Below are 23908 nucleotides of genomic sequence, written 5' to 3'. Positions count from 1 at the left end.
AAAGGGTCACCCCAAAATCCCCCCCCCATAAGATTTCATGGAGTAACTGAAATCCCACTCTTGTCCAAAGAAATTATCTTCTCTCTGCCCCAGTGTTTTGTGTGAAGGTTGGCACACACTAAGCACTTAACAGAAGCCACTAATTATTCACACATTCACAAATACCAGGCTACAGAATTATTCAGTCAGATAACAGACAGTGACACCGTGACTTGGCTTAGAAGTTTGCGCCTGTAGCATTTCTGTAGCTCTCTTCCTCCCTTCAAGGCCCTACTGAGAGCTCACCTCCTCCAGGAGGCCTTCCCAGACTGAGCCCCTTCCTTCCTCTCCCCCTCGTCCCCCTCTCCATCCCCCCATCTTACCTCCTTCCCTTCCCCACAGCACCTGTATATATGTATATATGTTTGTACAGATTTATTACTCTATTTATTTATTTATTTTACTTGTACATATCTATTCTATTTATTTTATTTTGTTAGTATGTTTGGTTTTGTCTCCCCCTTTTAGACTGTGAGCCCACTGTTCGGTAGGGACTGTCTCTATATGTTGCCAATTTGTACTTCCCAAGCGCTTAGTACAGTGCTCTGCACACAGTAAGCTCTCAATAAATACGAATGATGATGATGATGATGATGATGTGCCGATAGACTTGCATAATCTACAATTGCAGATCTGCATAGTTTACTATTAAGGTCGCATCTCCTCCTCCAAGAGGCTTTCCCAGATTAAGCTCTCTTTTCTCCAACTCCCTCTTCCTTCTGCATTGTCTTTGCACTTGACATTCACTCCAACATAGACCCCAAAACATTTATGTACATAGTCAATAGTCAGCACTCAATAAATACCGCTGATGATGATAAAAGTTTGTGGGCAGGGAACACGTGTACTAATTCTGTTGCTTTGCACTCTCCCAAGTGCTTAGTACAGTGCCCTGAGAACAGCAAGCACTCAATAAATACCACTGATTGATCGAATCAGCACTTACCCACTCACATAGGTCATTTTCTTTTCTCCCTAGCTCCATGAGGGATTGCCTCCACTAATTCTGTTGTACCCTCCCAAGCACTTAGTACAGTGCCTTGCGTGGAGAAGGCACTCAGTAAATAGGCCTTATAGGTGGTTTGATAGGAATATGGCTGACTTTGTCCAACTTCTCACTAAGAAAAGGATGTGAGCTTAACAAGGTCTGAGCAAGGAGATTCACATAAAAGTTTTGAGACCATTTTGTGTGAACAATCTCATGTCCCCTCTTAGCTTTCTCTTCATTTTCCCCTCCTTTCTTGTCCACCTTTGTCTCTTGCTTCCTTTATTGCTACATTTAATTCCCAAGGTAATAACCCCGCCTCTGTTTTGGGGGTGCCAAATGATGCCGAAAAGTGGGCCTGTTATCATCAATTGTATTTATTGAGTGCTTACTGTCTGCAGAGCACTGTGCTAAGCGCTTGGGAGAGAAGAATACAATAGTTAGTAGGCACGTTCCCTGCCCACAACATATTATCATCACCAATGGCATTTACTGAGTACATACTGTGTGTAGAACACAATACAACAGAGTTGGTAGACACACTCCCTGAGTTATGTTAGTAAATATGGTATTTCATTCTGAGAAAATTTGAAAAGGTACCGTTTGAAAATCCTCTAACAGTATTTAATACTTGTGATGCTTACAGAACTATAGGTGAGCAAATATACATCCTTGAGAGAAAGGAAGGAAGGAAGGAAGGAAGGAAGGAAGGAAGGAAGGAAGGAAGGAAGGAAGGAAGGAAGAAAAGAAAGAAAGAATGAAAGAAAGAAAGAAAGAAAGAAAGAAAGAAAGAAAGAAAGAAAGAAAGAAAGAAAGAAAGAAAGAAAGAAAGAAAGAAAGAAAGAAAGAAAGAAAGAAAGAAAGAAAGAAAGACACAGACAGACAGAAAGCCCCTCACATGTACAATTCACTGTTTTCTAGGAATTTTTAGCCTTACCTCTCCACATAGATACTCTTGCTGGTACCCAGAGCATACAAGCTACTTAGGATTCTGTAACAAGACACCTGGACATCTTCCACTGGAGAAAAAGGGAAGGAAAATATGGAACTGTGATTTTAAACGTTCTATTTCACCACTAAGCAGGGAACCCCGTGGGTGTTGGAAACCCAGAAAGAATTTCACCACGGATTTGGGTGGTCAACAGTGGTCAACTACCATTACATGGGCAGAAAAACGCTCCTGGCCGGTGGCTTTGAAGCTCTCCCTCTACACCTTCCCGAGCCACCCGCTCCTCCCACCACACCCTAGCTCGCACTTTTACCTCTCCCAGGATCAGCTCTTCAACGTCCCTCGCTCCTGACTGTCCCGTCTCCGAGCCAGAGCTCCCTCCCTAACCTGGAATTGCCCTTCCCCCTCCCACCGGCTTCAAACCCCTTCCAAAAGGCCACCTCTTCCACGAGAGAACGATCCGGCCATTTCCCATTTGCTCACCCCGAGGACCCTAGGCCGTGAGCTCGTCGTGGGCAGGGACAGTGTCTGTTCATCAATGTATCGTCCTCTCCCAAGCGCTTAGGACAGAGCTTTGCACACAGGAAGCGCTCAATAAAGCCGACCGAATGAATGAGGGCCTGCAGGGTGAGGGAAAGGGAGGGTAGAGGGACACGTACGGATCAAATCCTCTCCAAACTGCAGCTGCCCGATGTGTTCGAACAGGGATGAGAGCATCGGCAAGAGGGCCACGGTGGTGTAGTTGATGATCTGCGTCACGCCCTTGGGCTGACTCCTGGTGTGAGTGAACTGGCCTTGTTTAAGGTTCTCCATCGTCTTCTCCAAATCCTTGGCGGCGTTTTCCAGAAACGCCCTCAGCGCGGCCTTCACGCTCTCCATGCCGGTCTTCATCACCGTCCTACATGGGATCGGATTCCGTGCGGCTCAGAATACCCGCCGAGGAGGAAACGTGGCCCTCCTTTTTTTGGGGGTGGGCGTATTTGTCAAAGCGCTTCCTATACGCTGGACACTGCACTAAGTTGTAGGGTAGATACAAGCTAATCAGGTTGGATGCAGTCCATGTCCCACATGGGGCTCACAGGCTTGACCTTGGGCAAATCACTTCACTTCTTTAGGCCTCAGTTTCTTCATCCGCAAAATGGGGATTTATTCCCTGTTCTCCCTCCTGCTTGGATCGTGAGCTCCATGTGGGACCTGACGATGAGAAGCAGTGTGGCTCAGTGGAAAGAATCCGGCCTTGGGAGTCAATCAATCAATCAATCGTATTTATTGAGCACTTACTTTGTGCAGAGCACTGTACTAAGCGCTTGGGAAGTACAAGTTGGCAACATATAGAGACAGAGGTTGTGGGTTCCAATCCCGGCTCCGCCACGTGTCAGCTGTGTGACTTTGGGCAAGTCACTTCATCTCTCTGTGCCTCTGTTCCCTCATCGGTCAAATGGGGATGAAGACTGTGAGCCCCACGTGGGACAACCTGATGACCTTGTATCTACCTCAGTGGTTGGCAGATAGTAAGCACTTAACAAATAGCGCCATTATCATCGTCGATCCCATTTTACAAAACCGATCCCTCCTTTTACCTCGCGTCCAGGGTCTGTCCCAGAATATGGAGGCAGTTGACAATTGAAGTGGCATCATTTCCTACGAAAGAAGCAAAACGATTTACTGATTAACCAGAATGGGAGCTGAAGGATCTTCCGTCGAGCTATTTGTTGCCCGCTGCCAGAATCTTCAACGATTAAATCTCCAGTTTGTAAAGGACGCTGCAAGCCGCAGACCGGTTGCAATGATTTTAACGGTCCAGGCAAAAACCATTCACCTTGGAAGTCCGAGTTGCCCCCGGAGAGTGGAGGTGAGCAATCCGGCTTGTGCTTTGGGAGAGAGGACCCCCCCTCAACCCGTTCATTCCCTGACGATCAGAAGTCCATCTGTCTTGATTCGAGTTTATCTGAGTCCCGGCCGGATTCCGCTAAGACACAGCCAACTCGGTGTATTCCTGGACTTCTCACATCCGAGAAGCAGCTAAATGCTGCTGATTCTTCCTCCAAGACTTCCAAGTTAACCTGATTAACTTGTGTACGCCCCAGGGCTTAAAACAGTGCTGGGCATATAGTGAACGCTTTAAAAATGCCATAATTATTATCTACTCATTCACCTTAGAAGGGCCCAAAAAATGAGTAGGATTTCTGGGAAAAAAAAACAAAAAACAAAACAAAAAAAACCACACCTGAAGGTTTGCTGGGAGCACTATGGGCTATAAACATTTCATAACACCAAAATCATCCCTCTTCAAGTCACTGTTCCCAAAGCCTAAATAGCCCGCTATTTACATAATGGATGATACCTTTGCCTAAGAACAATTGAGTTCTTTGGATTCATAAAATGTCGCATCACAACTTTCATTTTGTGGTGTACTGTGGGAGAATAGGGCTACATTATGGTTGAAAGAGACGATCACATTTTTAAATCCCTAATTCATTCATTCATTCAATCGTATTTATCGAGCGCTTACTGTGTGCAGAGCACTGTACTAAGCGCTTGGGAAGTATAAGTTGGCAACATATAGAGATGGTCCCTACCCAACAACGGGCTTTACGTCTTACAGTCCCAAACGTAATCTCGCCAGAGCTCAGAAATTCCCAAAGCATAGCCACGAGCTCAGATCACCTAGCCTTTTGGCCTGGATATGCCAATGGCTGGCTTCCTCCTGGAAATAAGAAGTACGTCTCTCCCGCCCTCATCCGCTACCTTTCCTTCTTTCTTCTTTGGTCATGACTCTGTATCCCCCCCTCTCCTTGAGGGTAATTTTGTTTGGACTATCTCTGTGTTTTGTCTGGAGTAGAGGCCAGGATCAGATAGAGAAGCAGCATGGCCCAGTACAGAGACCCGAGGCCTTGGAGTCAAGATATCTGGGTTCTAATCCTGCCCTGCCCCTTGCCTGCTGTGTGACTGTGGGAAAGGTGCTTAACTACTCTGTGCCTCAGTTTCTGCAAAATGAGGATTCAATTCCCGGTCTTCCTCTCCCTTAAGCTGTGAGAGCCATGTAGGACAGAGACTGGGTCTGATCTGATTTTTTTGTACTTAGCATAGTGCTTGGCACAAAGAACTAAACAAAAGTCACAATTATCATTATTGTTATTATTATTTGTCTTTTGGCATCCCCTAAAGAGACTCGGCTTGTTATTGGCCCTCCTAAAATGGGTCAAAAATGCCTTAAAGCTAGAGAAAGAACCTCTCAGTGGTTCTACGTCCTGAAAGCAGTTCAGATCTGTGTGGATATCTTTTTCCCTTATATATATGGATTGCTTCTTCCCACTTCCATCTACTCACCTTGCCCGAGAATAAAAGGAAACATTTTTTTTTGAGAAGCAGTGTGGCTTAGCGGGTGGAGCACGGGCCTGGGTTCTAATCCCGGCTCCGCCACCTGTCCACTGTGTGATCTTGGGCGAGTCACGGCACTTCTCTGGGCCTCAGTTACCTCATTTGTAAAATGGGGATTAAGACTGTGAGCCCCCCAGGGGACAACTTGATCACATTGTAATCTTCCCAGTGCTTAGAACAGTGCTTTGCACATAGTATGCGCTTAGTAAATGCCATTATAATAATAATAATAATTTACCTCAGCACTTAGAACAGTGTTTAACCAGTACCATAATTATTATTATTATTATTGTTGGAATCTTCAGTGTTGGAGTGAGGCTGGTGGGCTATATTTAATATCATCATTGTACTAAGGAGACTGTTAATCCTTCAATCTCTAAAGCACAAATAGGATTAAATCCAGGACCTGAGGGAACGTGTAGATTTTAAGATAATCTCAATTACAAACCATAATGATAATATCCTGAGGGACAGCCCCGTCAGGTAGGGAGGGGTGGGTATTTTCAACCCCCTTTAACAGATGAGGAAACTGAGGCCTAGAGAGTTTAAGTGTCTCGTCCTAGGCCGGCCACACACACACACAAACACACACACACGCAACCAGTGGCAGAGCTGAGACTAGAATTTGAGTTCTCAGGCTCTCAGACCCAAGAGAAGCAGCGTGGCTCAGTGGAAAGAGCCCGGCCTTTGGCGTCAGAGGTCATGGGTTCAAATCCCAGCTCCGCCAATTGCCAGCTGTGTGACTTTGGGCAAGTCACTTCACTTCTCTGGGCCTCAGTTACCTCATCTGGAAAATGGGGATTAAGACTGTGAGCCCCCCGTGGGCCAACCTGATCACCTTGTATCCTCCCCAGCCCTTAGAACAGTGCTTTGCCGACATGGGATCCTCTGGAGCAAACACCTGTCTCCCCCTTCTAGACTGTGAGCCCGTCGTTGGGTAGGGACTGTCTCTGTATGTTGCCCACTTGTACTTTCCAAGCGCTTAGTACAGTGCTCTGCACACAGTAAGCGCTCAATAAATACGATTGAATGAATGAATGAATGAAAAACACCAGCCACTAAACACCATCAAACTGTAAGCTCTTTGTGGGCAGGGAATATGTCCGCTATATTGTTTTAGTATCCTCTCCCAAACACTTAGTACAGTGCTCTGTCCATAGAAAGGACTCAATAAATACGATTGACAGACCGGCTAGACCGAAAGCTCACTGTGGACTGCGAATATATCGATGGCTTTGTTATATCAGACTCTCTCAAGCGCTTAGTATAGTGCCCTGCACACAGTAAGCACTCAATAAATATGAATGACTGACCGATTAGACTGGAAGCTCAGGGTGGGCAGGAAGTATGTCTGTTACACTGTTCTATTGTCCCCTCCCAAGCGCTTAGTACAGTGCTCAGCACACAGTAAATGTTTGACAAATACAACTGACTAGATTGGAAGTTCGCTGAAGGGCAGGGAATGTGTCTGTTATATTTTTATATAATAATAATAATAATGGCATTTATTAAGCGCTTACTATGTGCAAAGCACTTTTCTAAGTGCTGGGGAGGTTACAAGGTGATCAGGTTGTCCCTCGGGGGGCTCACGGTCTTAATCCCCATTTTACAGATGAGGTAACTGTGGCATAGAGAATCAATCAATCAATCAATTGTATTTATTGAGCGCTTACTGTGTGAAGAGCACTGTACTAAGCGCTTGGGAAGTACAAGTTGGCAACATATAGAGACGGTCTCTACCCAACAGTGGGCTCACAGTCTAAAAGGGGAAGACAGAGAACAAAAGGGGAAGGAAGGGGAGGAGAGTAGGGGCGGGACCTAAGTGACTTGCCCGAAGTCACACAGCTGACAATTGGCGGAGCCGGGATTCGAACCCATGAGCTCTGACTCCAAAGCCCGGGCTCTTTCCACTGAGATATCGGACTCTCATTCATTCTATCATATTTATTGAGCGCTTACTGTGTGCAGAGCACTGGACAATTGGCGGAGCCAGGATTCGAACCCATGAGCTCTGACTCCAAAGCCCGGGCTCTTTCCACTGAGATATCGGACTCTCATTCATTCTATCATATTTATTGAGCACTTACTGTGTGAATAAATAATAATAATAATAATAATAATAATAATAATGGCATTTATTAAATACGATTGAATGAATGAATGAATGAATACTATGTGCTTGGGAAGTACAATTCAGCAACAAATAGGGACATTCCCTGCCCACAACAGGCTCACAGTCTAGAAGGGGGGAGACAGACATCGAAACGAGTAAACAGGCATCAGTGGCATCACTCTCCCAAGTGCCTAGTACAGTGCTCTGAGAGCGGAGAGCAACTGTTTAATAAATACGACTGGCTGACTGTCACATGGGCACTTGGCCGGGCAATCCGAGCTCGCCCACGCCTTCGGGGGGCCCGGCGGGTCCCGAATCACGGAGGGTGGCAGGCCCCCGGACCATCCCGGCCTAGAGGGGCGGCGGAGACGGGGCATGCAGTGAGACACTCGTGCATTCATGCTCCGACCAGAACCCAAAGCAAGACCCAGCCAGGGGCTCCTTACCAAACAGTGAAATCCTATGCCTGACAAGAACTCCAAGTTTGCAGAACAGGCTGAGGACGAAGGAAAAATAAAAGACAAAAGGGAGGCCGGGGCGGGGGTGGGGGGGGGGAGGGAGGGAGAAGAGAGGAGAAAAGGGAGAAGAAAAGAAAAATAAACAGCTGGTATATGAGCAGGAAAAAAAGCCACATGATGTCACGCAGAAGGAACCGATTCTCTGAGCAGGATGTGGGGAGAGAAACTCCTTTTGGGGCAAACCCTGAACAAATGTGGTTAAGTAAGCACGTATCGGAAGAAACAGCAACAACAGAAAAATCCAAAACAGAGCTAATTAATATAAAAGCAACCTCTACAACACCTACTGGGAAAGGCCCTTGGCAGGGTTGCGGAGAGAAAACACTTTGTCTCCTCCCTAGATTGTAAGCTCCTCGATAGATTGTCAATCACCTGGAGGCAGGGATCATAGCCACTTTCTCAGCAGCCATTTTCCAAGCGCTCTGCACCCAGTAGACTGGAAGCTCCTTGGGGGCAGGGAATGGATCGACTTACTCCACTGTAATAATAATGATGGTATTTATTAAGCGCTTACTATGTGCCCAGCACTGTTTGAAGCCCTGGGCACTTTTCTAAGCCAAGAGCCTAGAAGAGTCCTGTGCACTCAGTAGTCACTCAATAAATACCATTGAGGTGGGCACCAAAAGGAAATGAAATATAAGGTTGGAACTCAGAGGGCAGGACCTTTTTTTTAAAAAAAATGACATTTGTTAAGCGCTTACTATGTGCAAAGCACTGTTCTAAGCGCTGTGGAGGTTATAAGGTGACCAGGTTGTCCCACATGGGGCTCACAGTCTTAATCCCCATTTTCCAGATGAGGTAACTGAGGCACAGAGAAGTGAGGTGACTTGCCCAAAGTCACACAGCTGACAATTGGTGGAGCCGGGATTTGAACCCATGACCACTGACTCCAAAGCCCGGGCTCTTTCCACTGAACCAGCTGCCCGGCATTTCCTCCTGAGCTGGGACCAGCCCGCACCGTTCTGACTGGGAAGACTTCTTTCCGAAGGTGTCTTTCGGGATGCGGGCGAGAAGCAGCGCGGCTGGGCAGATAGAGCCTGGGCCCGGGAGTCGGAAGGACCTGGGTTCTAATCCTGACTCTACCACAGGAATCCTGGCTGTGTGACCTGGGGCAAGTCGCTTCGCTTCTCCGGGCCTCAGTTCCCTTATCTGCAAAATGGGAATTAAGAGTGTGAGACCCTTGTGGTTTAGGGACTGTGTCCAACCTGATGAACTCGTAGCTACCCCAGCGCTTACGCAGTGCTTGGCACTTAGTAAGCACATAACAAGAACTATAATAATTATTATTATTGTTGTTACTGTGTCCATCTTTGGGAAGATCGTTTATTTCGGGCTTGTGGGCTACTTCAAAACACCAGCTGTTGGCAAGTGCTTAGTACAGTGCTCTGCACACAGTAAGCGCTCAATAAATACGATTGAATGAATGAATGAAGATGGAGAGAAATTGGGACTCATTCATTCATCCACTCAATTGTATTTATTGAGCGCTTCCTGTGTGCAGAGCACTGTACTGAGCACTTGGGAGAGTACAATATAACAATAAACGGATCCTGAAAGCTATGTAGATAAAGGTATATTCCTGAATCTGTGACCTCTGGGCATTTCTAGACGGTGAGCCCACTGTTGGGTAGGGACCGTCTCTATATGTTGCCAACTTGTACTTCCCAAGCGCTTAGTACAGTGCTCTGCACACAGTAAGCGCTCAATAATTACGATTGAATGAATGTATTTGCCTCACCCTCAACTCTCATTCATTCATTCATTCAATCGTATTTTTTGAGCGCTTACTACACGCAAAGCACAGTGCTAACCCCTTGGGAGAGTACACTACAACGACAGACACATTCCCTGCCCTCGACGAGCTCACACCCCACATCACTTATGCACGGTGCTTAGAAGAGTGCTTGACACATAGTAAGCGCTAACAAATACCACCATCGTTCCATTTCTTTAAATTAGAAATTGTTTGTTTATAATGATGTCCATCTCCCCCTCTAGACTGCAAGCGTACTGTGGGCAGGGCCCGTGTCTACCGGCTCTGTTGTAGTGTGCTCTCCCAAATTCTTGGTACAGTGCTCTGCACATAATAAGCGCTCAATAAATACCATCGACGACGGCGGGTGATGAGAAGATGGGCGTGTGACCCCGTCTGGGTTCCCGGATCCAGCGGAGAAACAAGTTCGATTGCCCCCTCTTGCAAATCGACATCAATTTTAGAACCCACACAGTGAAAATGCACGGCCCGGGATGCTTTCCCGCTTGCTTCCCTGAATTCTCACCCCGAAGCATGGGATCAAAGCTTACGACCGAAACGCTCCTGTTTTTCGTGCTGCTGTTTGGGGAAAAAAAGCAGTTTCTACCCGTCTCTCTCCGGACCCTCCCAAGGAATCAATCAATCAGTCGTATTTATTGAGCGCTTACTGTGTGCAGAGCACTGTACTAAGCGCTTGGGAAGTACAAGTTGCGGCCCTGCTGCACGGGAGAGGGAGGGAGAGGATGGCTTACCTTGTCACCATTTCCTTCTCCTTATTGGACGCGTGTCCCCCCGTGCTCAGAGGCCTGCTAGCAGCAGAAAGGAAGTACAGGCGATGGTTTTTGAAATACTGATCGATGAGAGGAAGCACCACCTGAGAGGAAGCCCAAAAGCATCCGTTCAATCAATCGTATTTATTGAGTGCCGACCGTGTGCACAGTACTGTACTAAGCGCTTGGGAGATTACAGCCCACAGCGAGCTTACAGTCTGGAGGGAGACACAGATATTAAAATGAATAAATAAATTACGGATATGGGCGTAAGTGCTGTGGGGCTGAGGAAGCGGTGAATATTCTACTCTCCCAAGTGCTTACTACATGGCTCGGCATCCAGTGGGTGCTCAGTAAACACTTTTGATTAATTGACCGTCAGAGGCATGACACAAGAAGACTGTCTTCCTCTGGTTCTGTTCTTCCTTATTAAACAAATCCTAAATTTCATTTTTTTCCCCCATAGACTAGTAGCCTTAAAAAAAAACCCTTTATAAGAAAGGAATTGAAGGGAAGTTTTTTTTTAATTCTGTGATTCACAGAATTCAAATAGCATCAGCCTGGATCAGTCGCTCTCCTGGCTCTCTTCATTCAGTGACTCCCGTGAGGTAGAATCAATCAATCAATCGTATTTATTGAGCGCTTACTGTGTGCAGAGCACTGTACTAAGTGCTCGGGAAGTACAAGTTGGCAACGTATAGAGACAGTCCCTACCCAACAGCGGGCTCACAGTCTAAAAGCAGAATGAGAGGGGGAGTCGAAAAAGGATAAAGTTGTGAGGGAAAAGGCGAAACAAATTCCGTTAAGTATGGGGACGGAGGCTCTCGAGCTGGAAAACCCTGGGTAGACTCGGTAAAAGGAGTCCGTTTTGATCAGGGGAGAGAATGTTTTCTAAATCAGTAGCACCCGCGGTAAAAAAAAAAGCAGGAAAAAGGATGTACTGTACTTTGGCGAAGAACTTGATTTCTTGTTCGTAGGGAAAATGTTCTCCCTTGCTTCTGCTGCCTCCATCTGTAGAGATGAAGAGTTTTGAGATGGCCGCGGGCCTTCCAAACCTTTATCGAGTGTCAAGTACCGCACTAAGGACAAGAAAATCAGGTCGCACACAGTCCCTGTCCCACAGGGGCCTCACAGTCACAGTGGGAAGGGACGACGGCTCTCGAGTCTCCATTTTGCGGGTGAGAGAACGGAGAAGCAGAAAGGTTGAGCGATTCGCCCCAAATCCCACAGCAGGGAAGGGGTCGGAGCCGAGATCGAAACAGAGGCTCCCTCACTCCCAGAACCGAGCTCTTTCCCAAGCGCTTAATACAGTGCTCTGCACACAGTAAGCGCTCGGTAAACACGACTGAATGAATGAATAATAATAATGGTATTTGTTAAGCGCTTATTATGTGCCAGGCTCTGTACTACGTGCTGGGGTGGATACAAGGAAATCAGGTTGGACACAGTCCCTGCCGCGCGTAGGGCTCACGGTCTCAATCCCCATTTTCCAGATGAGGTAACTGAGGCACAGGGAAGTGAAGTGGCTTGCCCAAGGTCTCCCAGCAGACAAGTGGTGGAGCCGGGGTTAGAACCTATGACCTTCGGACTCCCGGGCCGGTTTTCTATGGGATGAAAGCACCGAGGAGGGGAATTCGGAAAGAACGTGATTGAAATTCCAGAGAAGCATTTTTCGATGAAGAGTTGAGCCCTTGGGTCTCCCTGCTTGTTTACCTCAACAAACAATTTCCCAAACTCCCCAGGCTCATTTATAAAGAACGTTTACAGGGGCAGGACCAGGCAGGAGGGGAATCTGAAAAGGATTCAACCCTGGAGAACTCCTCCCCACTCCCCCGCTTCAAATCCTGGGATCGCATCTTTGGCTTCCAGAGCCGAACAAATGGCAGGCCGTCCCCGGAAACCCAGGAGACAGAGACCTGGGATGGCAAGCTTTAGGTGATAATAATAATGATGGCATTGTTAAGCGCTTATTATGCGCCAAGCACTGTTCTAAGCGCTGGGGGGGATACAAGGTGATTAGGTTGTCCCACGGGGGGCTCACAGTCTTATTCCCCATTTGACAGATGAGGTAACTGAGGCTCAGAGAGGTTAAGTGACTTGCCCAAGGTCACACAGCAGACATGTGGCAGAGCCGGGATTAGAACCCATGACCTCTAATTCCCAAGCCGGGCTCTTTCCACTGAACCGTGCTGCTTCCCACGCTGTGATGAGATTGGATCGCCGAGAATCGGAGTGATTGTCACGGAAGCCATTTGGCAGGTGTGAAGGCATTTCAGTGAATAAGAGGTGTGTTATTAGTCTGCAGGCAGAACACCCCGAATACTAAACCATGGCCCAGAAACAAGTGATGTCCTCCCTATCCAGGGGTGAAATGAACAACTGGTCTTTGAAGCTTTGCAATCCTATTTTCTATCTGTTCGACAGGGTAAATCGCTCCAACGAATGCTTCAGGATGCTCCGACTGAAATTAACAGCTTTCCCTGTGAAATTGAGACCGCAGCATAGCCTAGCTTAGTAGAAAGAGCACAGGCCTGTGAGTCGGGAGATGTGGGTTCCAAACCCAGCTCTACTGCTGGGCTGCGGTGTGACCTTGGGCAAGTCACCTCGCTCCTCTGGGCCTCGGTTCCCTCATCTGTAAAATGGAGATTAAATACCGGTTCTCCCTCCCGGCTCAGACTGTGGGCCCCGTGTGGGACAGCGACCGTGTCCAACCTGATTATCTCATGTCTACCCTAGAGTTTAGTACAGTTTACTTAAATACCATGATTATCATTATTATTATATGAATAATTGACCTGGAGAGAGGTTGGTCACTAGAATTGCCCTTTCAAAGAAATCAACATGCCCCCATTCAACCTCCATTCACCTGACACTTATATGTTCCTATACCCAGGACACTCTTACATGCAGACTCATTCAGAATCACACTTACACACACACTCTCTCTCTCACTCACTCCCACATATTCAAGTTTTTCTACATCGCTTTGAGCCCCAAGCAGGACTGTTTCCAACCTAGCTGACTTTGTATCTACTCCAGTACTTAGAACAGTGTTTGACCATAGTAAGTGCTTAACAAATACCATAAAATAAACAAACCAACCCCTAGTCTCATCCCAAGTAGCCAAAAACCCGAACAGGACTGTGATACCCTACCAAACTCCAGAATGTACTGATGAGCCGCATCCACGTATCTGATGAGTTGCTGCAGAAAGCTGTAGGCGAAGCGTTTTTCGATAGATGGGGTGTCCATATCCAAATCCTTGAAACCCCTGAAAAGAAGGCACCGGACAGAAAAATAATTCCTCTCCAGCCGGGCAGACGGACCAAAGTTTCCCAGGCTGCTGGAGTTTATTCAGGTCACCTGCATTTTTTGACCCAGATGATAACCAACATCGTGGAACTTAAAAGTATTAGCAGTCTGTCAGTCCGTCACATTTATTGAGCTTTTATTATGTGCAGAGCACTATACTAAGCACTTGGGAGAGTATAGTGGAACAATGTAACAGACACATTCCCTGTTCACAATGAGCCTACAGTCTACAGGATACATTTACAGTTTAAAGGAGCCAAATGGAAGAGTTCACCTCCTCCAGGAGGCCTTCCCAGACTGAGCACCCCCTTCCTCTCCCCCTCTTCCCCCTCTCCATCCCCCCCACCTTACCTCCTTCCCCTGCCCACAGCACCTGTATATATGTGTATATGTTTGCATGTATTTATTACTCTATTTATTTATTTTATTTGTACACATTTATTCTATTTATTTTATTAGTATGTTTTGTTTTGTTCTCTGTCTCCCCCTTCTAGACTGTGAGCCCACTGTTGGGTAGGGACCGTCTCTATATGTTTCCAACTTGTACTTCCCAAGCGCTTAGTACAGTGCTCTGCACACAGTAAGCGCTCAATAAATACGACTGAATGAATGAATGAAAATAATTACACCTTGACTTCAGATGGCGTTTTCACGTTACTATTTTATGTCCCATCTCCGGGGAGCAGAAAGAGATGGAGATCATGATTCCCATTTAACAGCTGAGGAAACTGAGGCCCAGAGAAGCTCACTCGCCTTTTCTTTTTTTTTTATGGTATTTATTAAGCTCTTCCTGTGTGGGGGGTGCTGTGCTAAGCGCTGGGGTAGACACAAGGTAATCAGGTTGGACGCAATCCCTGCCCCCCATGGGGCTCACAGCCTTAATCCCCATTTTACAGATGAGGTAACCGGGATAGAAGCCACGTCTCCATACTCCTACCTTGTTGCCATCAATGCTCTGCCCATAGCGAGTGCTCAGTCAATACCATCGATCGATGGATTGATTGATGAGGGGCCCCAGCCCCCCGCAGCCGACACTCTTCATCCCTTCGCCAAGAGTTGGGGGGTTCCCTCCGTGGGGGTGTCAGGTCCCTACCTGGACACAGTATAGCCGTTGATCTGCAGGAACTTGAGGATGTCCTGGGCCTTCTCGCGATCCTTAGCTTTCTCCTTGGCGGTCAGAGTATCATAGGGAACAAGCAATGGGTGGTTTCCCCCGCCAACTAGAAGGGTCGGGCAGAGAGCGGAGGGCAGCATTAGGAGCAGCTGAGGGGCACCTCGTCAACCCCTCCACCGTAAGCTCATTGAGGGCAGGGATTGTCACTCTTTACTGTTGCATTGTACTTTCCCAAGCGCTTAGTACAGCGCTCTGCACACAGCAGGTGCCTAATAAATCAGCATCATCATCATCATCAATCGTATTTATTGAGCGCTTACTATGTGCAGAGCACTGTACTAGGCGGTCAGAGTATCATAGGGAACAAGCAACGGGTGGTTTACCCCGCCAACTAGAAGGGTCGGGCAGAGAGCGGAGGGCAGCGTTAGGAGCAGCTGAGGGGCACCTCATCAACCCCCCCACCGTAAGCTCATTGAGGGCAGGGCTTGTCACTCTTTACTGTTGCATTGTACTTTCCCAAGCGCTTAGTACAGCGCTCTGCACACAGCAGGTGCCTAATAAATCATCATCATCATCATCAATCGTATTTATTGAGCGCTATGTGCAGAGCACTGTACTAAGCGCTTGGGAAGTCCAAATTGGCAACATATAGAGACAGTCCCTACCCAACAGTGGGCTCGCAGTCTAAAAGGGGGAGACAATAAATAAATACAAATACAATACAAATAAATAAATACAACTGAATGAATGAATTCCCAGCTCACAAGGAGCCTAGCCTAGAAGGGGGCTCACAGTCTAGAGGGGGCTTCATGACAGGATTTTCAGGCCGCTCCCCTAGTCGCTCAGGGCTTTAGGGTCCGTGTGTCTGCTTTCCCAAGGGGGAGAGAGCGAACCCCAGTAGTTACAGGGGGAAAGGAGGACGGTCTGCGTTGACTGAATCGGACAGTGCTCGGCCTGGTCACTAATGGCATTTATTTACTAAGCGCTTACTATGTGCAAAGCCCTGTTCTAAGCGCTGGGGAGGTTACAAGGTGATCAGGTTGTCCCATGGGGGGGCTCACAGTCATCATCCCCATTTTCCAGATGAGGGAACTGAGGCCCAGAGAAGTGGAGTGACTTGCCCAAAGTCACCCAGCTGACAAGTGGCGGAGCCGAGATTTGAACCCGTGACCTCGGACTCCAAAGCCCGGGCTCTTTCCACTGAGCCACACTGCTTCTCTGGCTCAGGGGGCACTAGCCTTCACTGGCACTAGGAGAGACTAGTAGCCTAGTAGAGCGTGGCTGGAAAAGAATCTCTCAAGGAGGAAACCTTGTGTTTGTACATAAATATGTTTGTACATATTTATTATTCCATTTATTTATTTGACTTGTACATATCTATTCTATTTATTTTATTTTGTTAATATGTTTGGTTTTGTTCTCTGTCTCCCCCTCCTAGACTGTGAGCCCACTGTTGGGTAGGGACTGTCTCTACATGTTGCCAACTTGTACTTCCCAAGCTCTTAGTACAGTGCTCTGCACACAGTAAGCGCTCAATAAATACGATTGATTGATTGATTGATTTGTTCTCTGTCTCCACCTTCTAGACTGTGAGCTCACTGTTGGGTAGGGACTGTCTCTACATGTTGCCAACTTGTACTTCCCAAGCGCTTAGTACAGTGCACTGCACACAGTAAGTGCTCAATAAATACAATTGATTGATTGATTGAAACCTAAAAGTCCTCGTGGGACAGTGGGCGGGAACTGGCGACCTTAAAGCCTTGGAAACCGTCAGTGGGCAGCAAACGCAGCGCCTGAACTCCCAGCGTCTCTCCCGCCCAGGGCCCACAGCTGACAAATAAGAATAATTTATAATTGCGGTATTTGTTCGGCGTTTCCTATGTGCCAGGCACTGTGCTAAGCGCGGGGGCAGTTACGAGCTAATCGGGTTGGACACGGCCCACGTTCCACATTGGGCTGGATCCCCATTTTACAGCTGAGGTAACTGAAGTATGGAGAAGTGAAATGACTTTCCCGAGGTCAGTCAGTGAGTCGTATTTATGAAGTGCTTACTGTGTGCACAGCACTGTCCTTGGCGCTTGGGAGAGGACAATCTAAGAGACACATTGCCTGCCCACGACGAGTCTAGAGAGGGAATTGCAGCCTCACACAGTAGACAAGCACTCAGAACAGTGCTCAGCGCTTAGAACAGTGCTTTGCACTTAGTAAGCTCTTAATAAATGCTATTATAGAGAAGCAGCGTGGATCAGTGGAAGGAGCCTGGGCTTTGGAGTCAGAGGTCGTGGGTTCAAATCCCGCCTCCGCCACTTGTCAGCTGTGTGACTTTGGGCAAGTCACTCCACTTCTCCGTGCCTCAGTTACCTCATCTGTAAAATGGGGAGACTGTGAGCCCCCCATGGGACAGCCTGATCACCTTGTAACCTCCCCAGTGCTTAGAACAGTGCTTGGCACATAGTAAGTGCTTAATAAATGCCATTATTAAGTGCTTAGTACAGTGCTCTGCACATAGTATGTGCTCAATAAATACGATTGATGATGATGATGATGATTATTATTATTATTATTATGATGATGATGTGGCGGAGCCGGGATTAGAACCTAGGTCCTTCTGACTCCGCGGCCTGGGCTCTAACCACTAGTCCACACTGCTCCCCAGGAAACACGAGGCCCCAGATGGACGCCCCTACCCTCCACCCCTTTGGGCAGCGGGGCACAGAAATTTCAAGAAGAAGGTGAAATAGAGCTTACCTTTCGCCTCCAGCTCCATTTTCTTTTTCTTTGCCCATATGTTGTGGTAATTTTCTGCCATTATTTCTGCCATGGCCTGAAAAGAGTGCAGGGATTAGTGGGGTAAGCGGTAATGACCCGTTTTAATTCGTGGGGCCAAGGAACAGTGTTTAGACAGACTGGAAAGCTCTCCAGTGTGACCGAAATGTTCACTAAAATCACAACTTAATGGCGAATGGTAATGTTCTTTCTGACAAATAAGGCTTCTTTCGGGCTCTAACAACAGCAACAACGGAACTAGATTTTTGAAGGAAAAGTATAACACGGACTCCTACAACTGAAATCCGTCTCCATTATTGGAGAGCGTTTTGCCTGGAGAGGTGGATTTTGGTCTTTATTTTCTCCGAAATATATTTGGCATTTCCAATTTCTTGCTACTAGTTGCGTTTTGGTTTTTTTTTTTGTTGAGGGGATTTGGGGTTTTCTTTTCACTATTTGTAAAGTGCTTACAAGTGTCAAACATTGTTCTAAGTGCTCGGATAGATACAAGTCAATTAGGTTGGACACAGTCCCTACCCTCCAAGGACCTCAGAGTATAAATAGGAGGGAAAACAGGGGAACTGAAGCACGGAGAATTCACTTATTCATTCAATCGTATTTACTGAGTCCTTACTGTGTGCAAAACACTGTACTAGGCTCTTAGGAGAGTACACTAGGTTATAAATAGGAGAAGCTAAGGGACTCTCCCAAGGTCACACAGCAAGCAACTGAAGGAAGCAGGATTAGAACCCAGGTCCTCTGAATTCCGGGCCTGTGTCCTTTCCACTAGGCTCTGCTGCTTCCCCATGTATCTTAGGTCCTACCAGCCACATTTTCTCCAGTGAATAATAATAATAATGATGGCATTTATTAAGCGCTTACTATGTGCAAAGTACTGTTCTAAGCGCTGGGGTAGATACAAGGTGATCAGCTTGTCCCACGTGGGGCTCACCGACTTAATCCTCAATTTCCAGATGAGGTAACTGAGGCCCAGGGAAGTTAAGTGACTGGCCCAAAGTCACACAGCTGACAGGTGGCGAAGTCGGGATTTGAACCCATGACCTTCTATTTATTTTATTTAGTTAATATGTTTTGTTTTGTTGTCTGTCTCCCCCTTCTAGACTGTGAGCCAGCTGTTGGGTAGGGACCGTTTCTATATGGTGCCAACTTGGACTTCCCAAGCGCTTAGTACAGTGCTCTGCACACAGTAAGTGCTCAATAAATACGACTGAATGACCTCTGACTCCAAAGCCCAGGCTATTTCCACTGAGCCACGCTGCTTCTCAGTGAAGGGAAGATGCCTTCACATCTCTTTTCTCTATTCTCACGATATTTCTGGGGAGCGACACGTATTATCATCCCCATTTAACAGATGGGGAACTGAGGTCCAGAGACTTGTTAAAGGTCACAGGGTTTGTGACAAAGTTAGCGAATTCAACTCCTTTCACGGGGCCCCTTTACACGACAGGAGAAAAAAAAAATGAACGTGAGAGGGATGGGATGCCGAAAATCTGTTTCCACAAAAGGGAATTCCGGTTCCGACATCAGACTCACGTGAAGATCTCTGGAGAGGGTGACATTGCTCATATCGATGGCTCGCGGGCTGTAGCCGTGGGCGGTGTCGATAGAAACCTGCACAAAGTCCGTGTAAAAGAACAAAGGGTCAACGAGTGGAAATTCTGCATTTCAGTAATAGCAATAAAAAGAACGATAATAGTGATAATAATGCTTTTTGTGTTTGGCCTGGGCCTCTTCTCAATCAATCAATCAATCAATCAATCGTATTTATTGAGCGCTTACTATGTGCAGAGCACTGTACTAAGCGCTTGGGAAGTACAAATTGGCATCACATAGAGACAGTCCCTACCCAACAGTGGGCTCACAGTCTAAAAGGGGGAGACAGAGAACTGAACCAAACATACCAACAAAATAAAATAAGTAGGATAGAAATGTACAAGTAAAATAAATAAATAAATAAATAAATAAATAGAGTAATAAATATGTACAACCATATATACATATATACAGGTGCTGTGGGGAAGGGAAGGAGGTAAGACGGGGGGATGGAGAGGGGGACGAGGGGGAGAGGAAAGAAGGGGCTCAGTCTGGGAAGGCCTCCTGGAGGAGGTGAGCTCTCAGCAGGGCCTTGAAGGGAGGAAGAGAGCTAGCTTGGCGGATGGGCAGAGGGAGGGCATTCCAGGCCCGGGGGATGACGTGGGCCGGGGGTCGATGGCGGGACAGGCGAGAGTGAGGTACAGTGAGGAGATTAGTGGTGGAGGAGCGGAGGGTGCGGGCTGGGCAGTAGAAGGAGAGAAGGGAGGTGAGAAGGAGAGAAGGGAGGTTGGCGGGAGGGTCCAGCAGCAAGACGGAGCCTGACTTGTCCCAGAAAGGGCGGGAGAGTCCGGACGCTGGCTGTTACCTGACTTGTCTGAGAAATGCGGCGAGTCCGGTTGTAGAAGGCCATGCTGTCCCCTTCCCGCGTCCTTTCGATCCGCCACCCCCAGGCCAGCATCGTCTTCAGGGACTCTTTGATGGGCCAGCGGTAGATTTCCTTCTCCTACAGCAAGAAGGCAGGCGTGGTGGAGGCCTGTTCGCCCCTGGCTCCTCACGCCAAATGAGTCGCCGGCCCCAACCCAAGGGAAGTCGGGCCTAGGAGGGGGTGCTGCAACCAGTGGCTTCCAGAGGCGTGGGTAGAAATTCATGGATGGGGCTGTCCGACAGCGTGGCTCAGTGGAAAAAGCCCGGGCTTTAGAGTCAGAGGTCATGTGTTGCCAACTTGTACTTCCCAAGCGCTTAGTACAGTGCTCTGCACACAGTAAGTGCTCAATAAATACGATTGAATGAATGGGTTCAAATCCTGGCTCCGCCAACTGTCAGCTGGGTGACTTGGGGCGAGTCACTTCACTTCTCTGGGCCTCAGTTACCTCATCTGAAAAATGGGGATTCAGTAACTCATTCATTCAATCGTATTTCTTGAGCGCTTACTGTGTGCAGAGCACTGTACTAAGCGCTTGGGAAGTCCAAGTTGGCAACATATAGAGACGGTCCCTATCATCATCATCATCATCACCATCATCATCAATCATATTTATTGAGCGCTTACTATGCGCAGAGCACTGTACTGAGTGCTTGGGAAGTACAAGTTGGCAACATATAGAGACAGTCCCTACCCAACAGCGGGCTCACAGTCGAGAAGGATTAAAACTGTGAGCCCCGCGTGGGACAACCTGATCACCTTGTAACCTCCCCAGCGTTTAGAACAGTGCTTGGCACATAGTAAGTGCTGAACAAATACCATCATTATTATTATTATTATTCTACAAGATGTCTAATAATAATTATGGTATTTGTTCAGCACTTCCTACTAGCCAAGCACTGTTCTAAGAGCCGGGGTACACACTAGGTAATCAGGCTGGACACAGTCCCTGACCCACATGGGGCTCCCAGTCTTAATCCCCATTTTCCAGGTGGAGCAACTGAGGCACAGAGAAGTGACGTGAGTTGCCCAAGGTCACACAGCAGACAGGTTCATTCAATCGTATTTATTGAGAGCTTACTGTGTGCCGAGCAACGTACTAAGTGCTTGGAAAGTACAATTCGGCAATAAGGAGAGACAATCCCTGCCCAAACCAGGTTTACAGTCTAGAAGGGGACAAGGGGCAGAGACAGGATTCGAACCCGGGTCCTCTTACTCCCAAGCCGGCGCTCTTGCCATGTGCCAAAGAACTCTGCTAAGTGCAGAGGCAGACATAGGATAATCAGACCGGACACAGTCCCTGTCCCAAAAGGGGCTCACAGTTTAATAATAATTATGGTATTTGCTAAACACTTGTTATGTGCCAAGCATTGTTCTAAGCACTGGAGTAGACACAAGGTAATCAGGTTGTCCCGCGTGGGGCTCACAGTCCCCATACCCATTTTACAGATGAGGGAACTGAGGCACAGAGAAGTGAAGTGGCTTGCCCAAGGTCACACAGCAGACAAGTGGCGGAGCCGGGATTAGAACCCATGTCCTCTGACTCCTGGGAGCCCCCTCTTTCCACTGGGCCACGCTGTTTCTCTAGTCTAAGTAGGATGGGGAATAGGAATCTCCTCCCCATGTTACAGGTGAGGAAACTGAGGCCCAGAGAGGCTAAGAGACGTGGCCCCGGTCACGGAGCAGGCCAGCGGCCGGGCCGGAACTAGAACCCGGATCTCCTGACTCTAGGCCGTAAACTCGTTGTGGACGGGGAAGGGATCAACCGATTCTGTTGCACTGTCCTCTCCCAAGCGCTTAGTCCAGTGCTTTGCACACAGTCAGCGCTCAGAAAATAGCATGTATTGATTGATATCCGCCTCCCGATCCCGTGTTCTCTCCCCTGAGCCGTGGACCACACGGTCGAGATAAAATATGTGAAACTAGTGAGCCAGGCCCTGTTTGTTGTCTTGGACCTAAGATGGAAAAGCAAGCCTCTGGAGAGAAGTAGGTTGGCTCAGTGGAAAGAGCCTGGGCTTTGGAGTCAGAGGTCATGGGTTCAAATCCCGGCTCCGCCAACTGTCAGCTGTGTGACTTTGGACAAGTCACTTCACTTCTCTGGGCCTCAGTGACCTCATCTGGAAAATGGGGACGAAGACTGTGAGCCCCCAGTGGGACAACCTGATCACCTTGTAACCTCCCCAGCAGTTAGAACGGTGCTTGGCACATAGGAAGTGCTTAATAAATGCCATTATTATTATTATAAATGGGCAGGAAATCCACTTCTGACTTTCTCACCTTCTCAGATAACAGTTTGTAGGGCTTCATTAACGGCTGCACCTTCGACGAGTCGGAGTATATTTCCCCATAAATCCATCCGTTGGCCAACTGAAAAAGAAGACGGCAACACCAAATGTCCAACTGGCAGGGGCTGAGGTAGGTGAGAAGGTGGCTGAAAGAGCCCCCCGCCCTCCTTCATTCATTCAGTAAATCGTATTTATTGAGCGCTTACTGTGTGCAGAGCACTGTACTGAATGCTTGGGAAGGAGGAGACAGACAACAAAACAAAACAAGATATGTAGACATAAATACATATAGATAGATAGATAGATAGATAGATATGTATATATATGTATAGTGGTTTTTGTAAAAGCGCTTACTATGCATCAGGCATTGCACTAAGCACTGGGATAGATACAAGCTAATAATAATAATAATAATGATGGCATTTATTAAGCGCTTACTATGTGCAAAGCACTGTTCTAAGCGCTGGGGAGGTTACAAGGTGATCAGTTTGTCCCACGGGGGGCTCACAGTCTTAATCCCCATTTTACAGATGAGGTAACTGAGGCACAGAGAAGTTAAGTGACTTGCCCAAAGTCACACAGCTGACAACTGGTAGAGCCGGAATTTGAACCCCGGACCTCTGACGCCGAAGCCCGGGCTCTTTCCACTGAGCCACGCTGCTTCTCTAGATAGATATGTATATATGGATATGTATAGTGGTATTTGTAAAGCGCTTACTATGTGTCAGGCATTGCACTAAGCACTGGGATAGATACAAGCTAATCAGATTGGACACAGTCCCTGTCCCAAGTGGAGCTCACAGCCTCAATCCCCATTTTACAGATGTACAGATGGAAAGATGGAAAAAAACCTCTACCTTTTCCATGGACCATTTGTCGTGCGAGTGCTCTGCGTATTTATTAATGAAGTACTCCAACTTTTCAGGAATCGTGATGCTGGGAGAAAGATAAAAGGAGGGAGTGGTGAAATTCTTCAGAACTTTGCGGCAAAAATAATAATAATAATGGTATTTATTAAGCACTTACTACGTGTCAAGCACTGTTCTAAGCATTGGGATAGAAACATGATAATCAGGTTGGACATGGTCCCTGACCCTCTTGGGGCTCACAGACTAAGTAGGAGGGAGAACAAGCATTGAATCCCCATTGTACAGTGGAGGAAACTGAGGCACAGAGAAGTGACTGGCCCAAGGTCACCCAGAAGACAAGTGGGAGAGCCAGGATTAGAACCCAGGCTCTCTGACTACCAAACACATGCTCTGTCCACTAAACCACATAACACCAATAACCATAATAATAATGGTACCTGTTAAGTGCTTACTACGTGCCAAGCACTGTTCTAAGCGCTAATCACGGCAGGATAGACTCTCCCTCAGCATTTAGAAAGGTGCTCAGTTCAGACCAAGTGCTCAGTCAATCTCAGAAAGGGCTTGGTACTCTTTTCACC

The 23908-nt window shown here is 47.4% G+C and overlaps 1 protein-coding gene across 1 annotated transcript in view; it reads right to left on the bottom strand.

Moving 5' to 3' along the window:
• Nucleotides 1–23908, bottom strand: part of RYR2 (ryanodine receptor 2) — a 307123-nt gene that overhangs the window by 86478 nt on the left and 196737 nt on the right. Inside the window, exons 54-66 of the mRNA XM_038761058.1 lie at nt 23319–23397; nt 22454–22543; nt 20120–20257; nt 19255–19332; nt 17683–17758; nt 14914–15040; nt 13664–13779; nt 11455–11519; nt 10491–10612; nt 7914–7963; nt 3554–3614; nt 2633–2871; nt 1962–2043 (exon numbers count right to left, since the gene is read on the bottom strand). Of these exons, the coding sequence (XP_038616986.1) occupies nt 1962–2043; nt 2633–2871; nt 3554–3614; nt 7914–7963; nt 10491–10612; nt 11455–11519; nt 13664–13779; nt 14914–15040; nt 17683–17758; nt 19255–19332; nt 20120–20257; nt 22454–22543; nt 23319–23397 (1323 nt within the window). The remainder of the gene's footprint in view (nt 1–1961; nt 2044–2632; nt 2872–3553; nt 3615–7913; nt 7964–10490; nt 10613–11454; nt 11520–13663; nt 13780–14913; nt 15041–17682; nt 17759–19254; nt 19333–20119; nt 20258–22453; nt 22544–23318; nt 23398–23908) is intronic.

Source organism: Tachyglossus aculeatus, chromosome 19 (assembly GCF_015852505.1).
Source record: "Tachyglossus aculeatus isolate mTacAcu1 chromosome 19, mTacAcu1.pri, whole genome shotgun sequence".
NCBI classification, from domain to species: Eukaryota; Metazoa; Chordata; class Mammalia; order Monotremata; family Tachyglossidae; genus Tachyglossus; species Tachyglossus aculeatus.
This window is presented reverse-complemented; position numbering and strand designations above follow the sequence as displayed.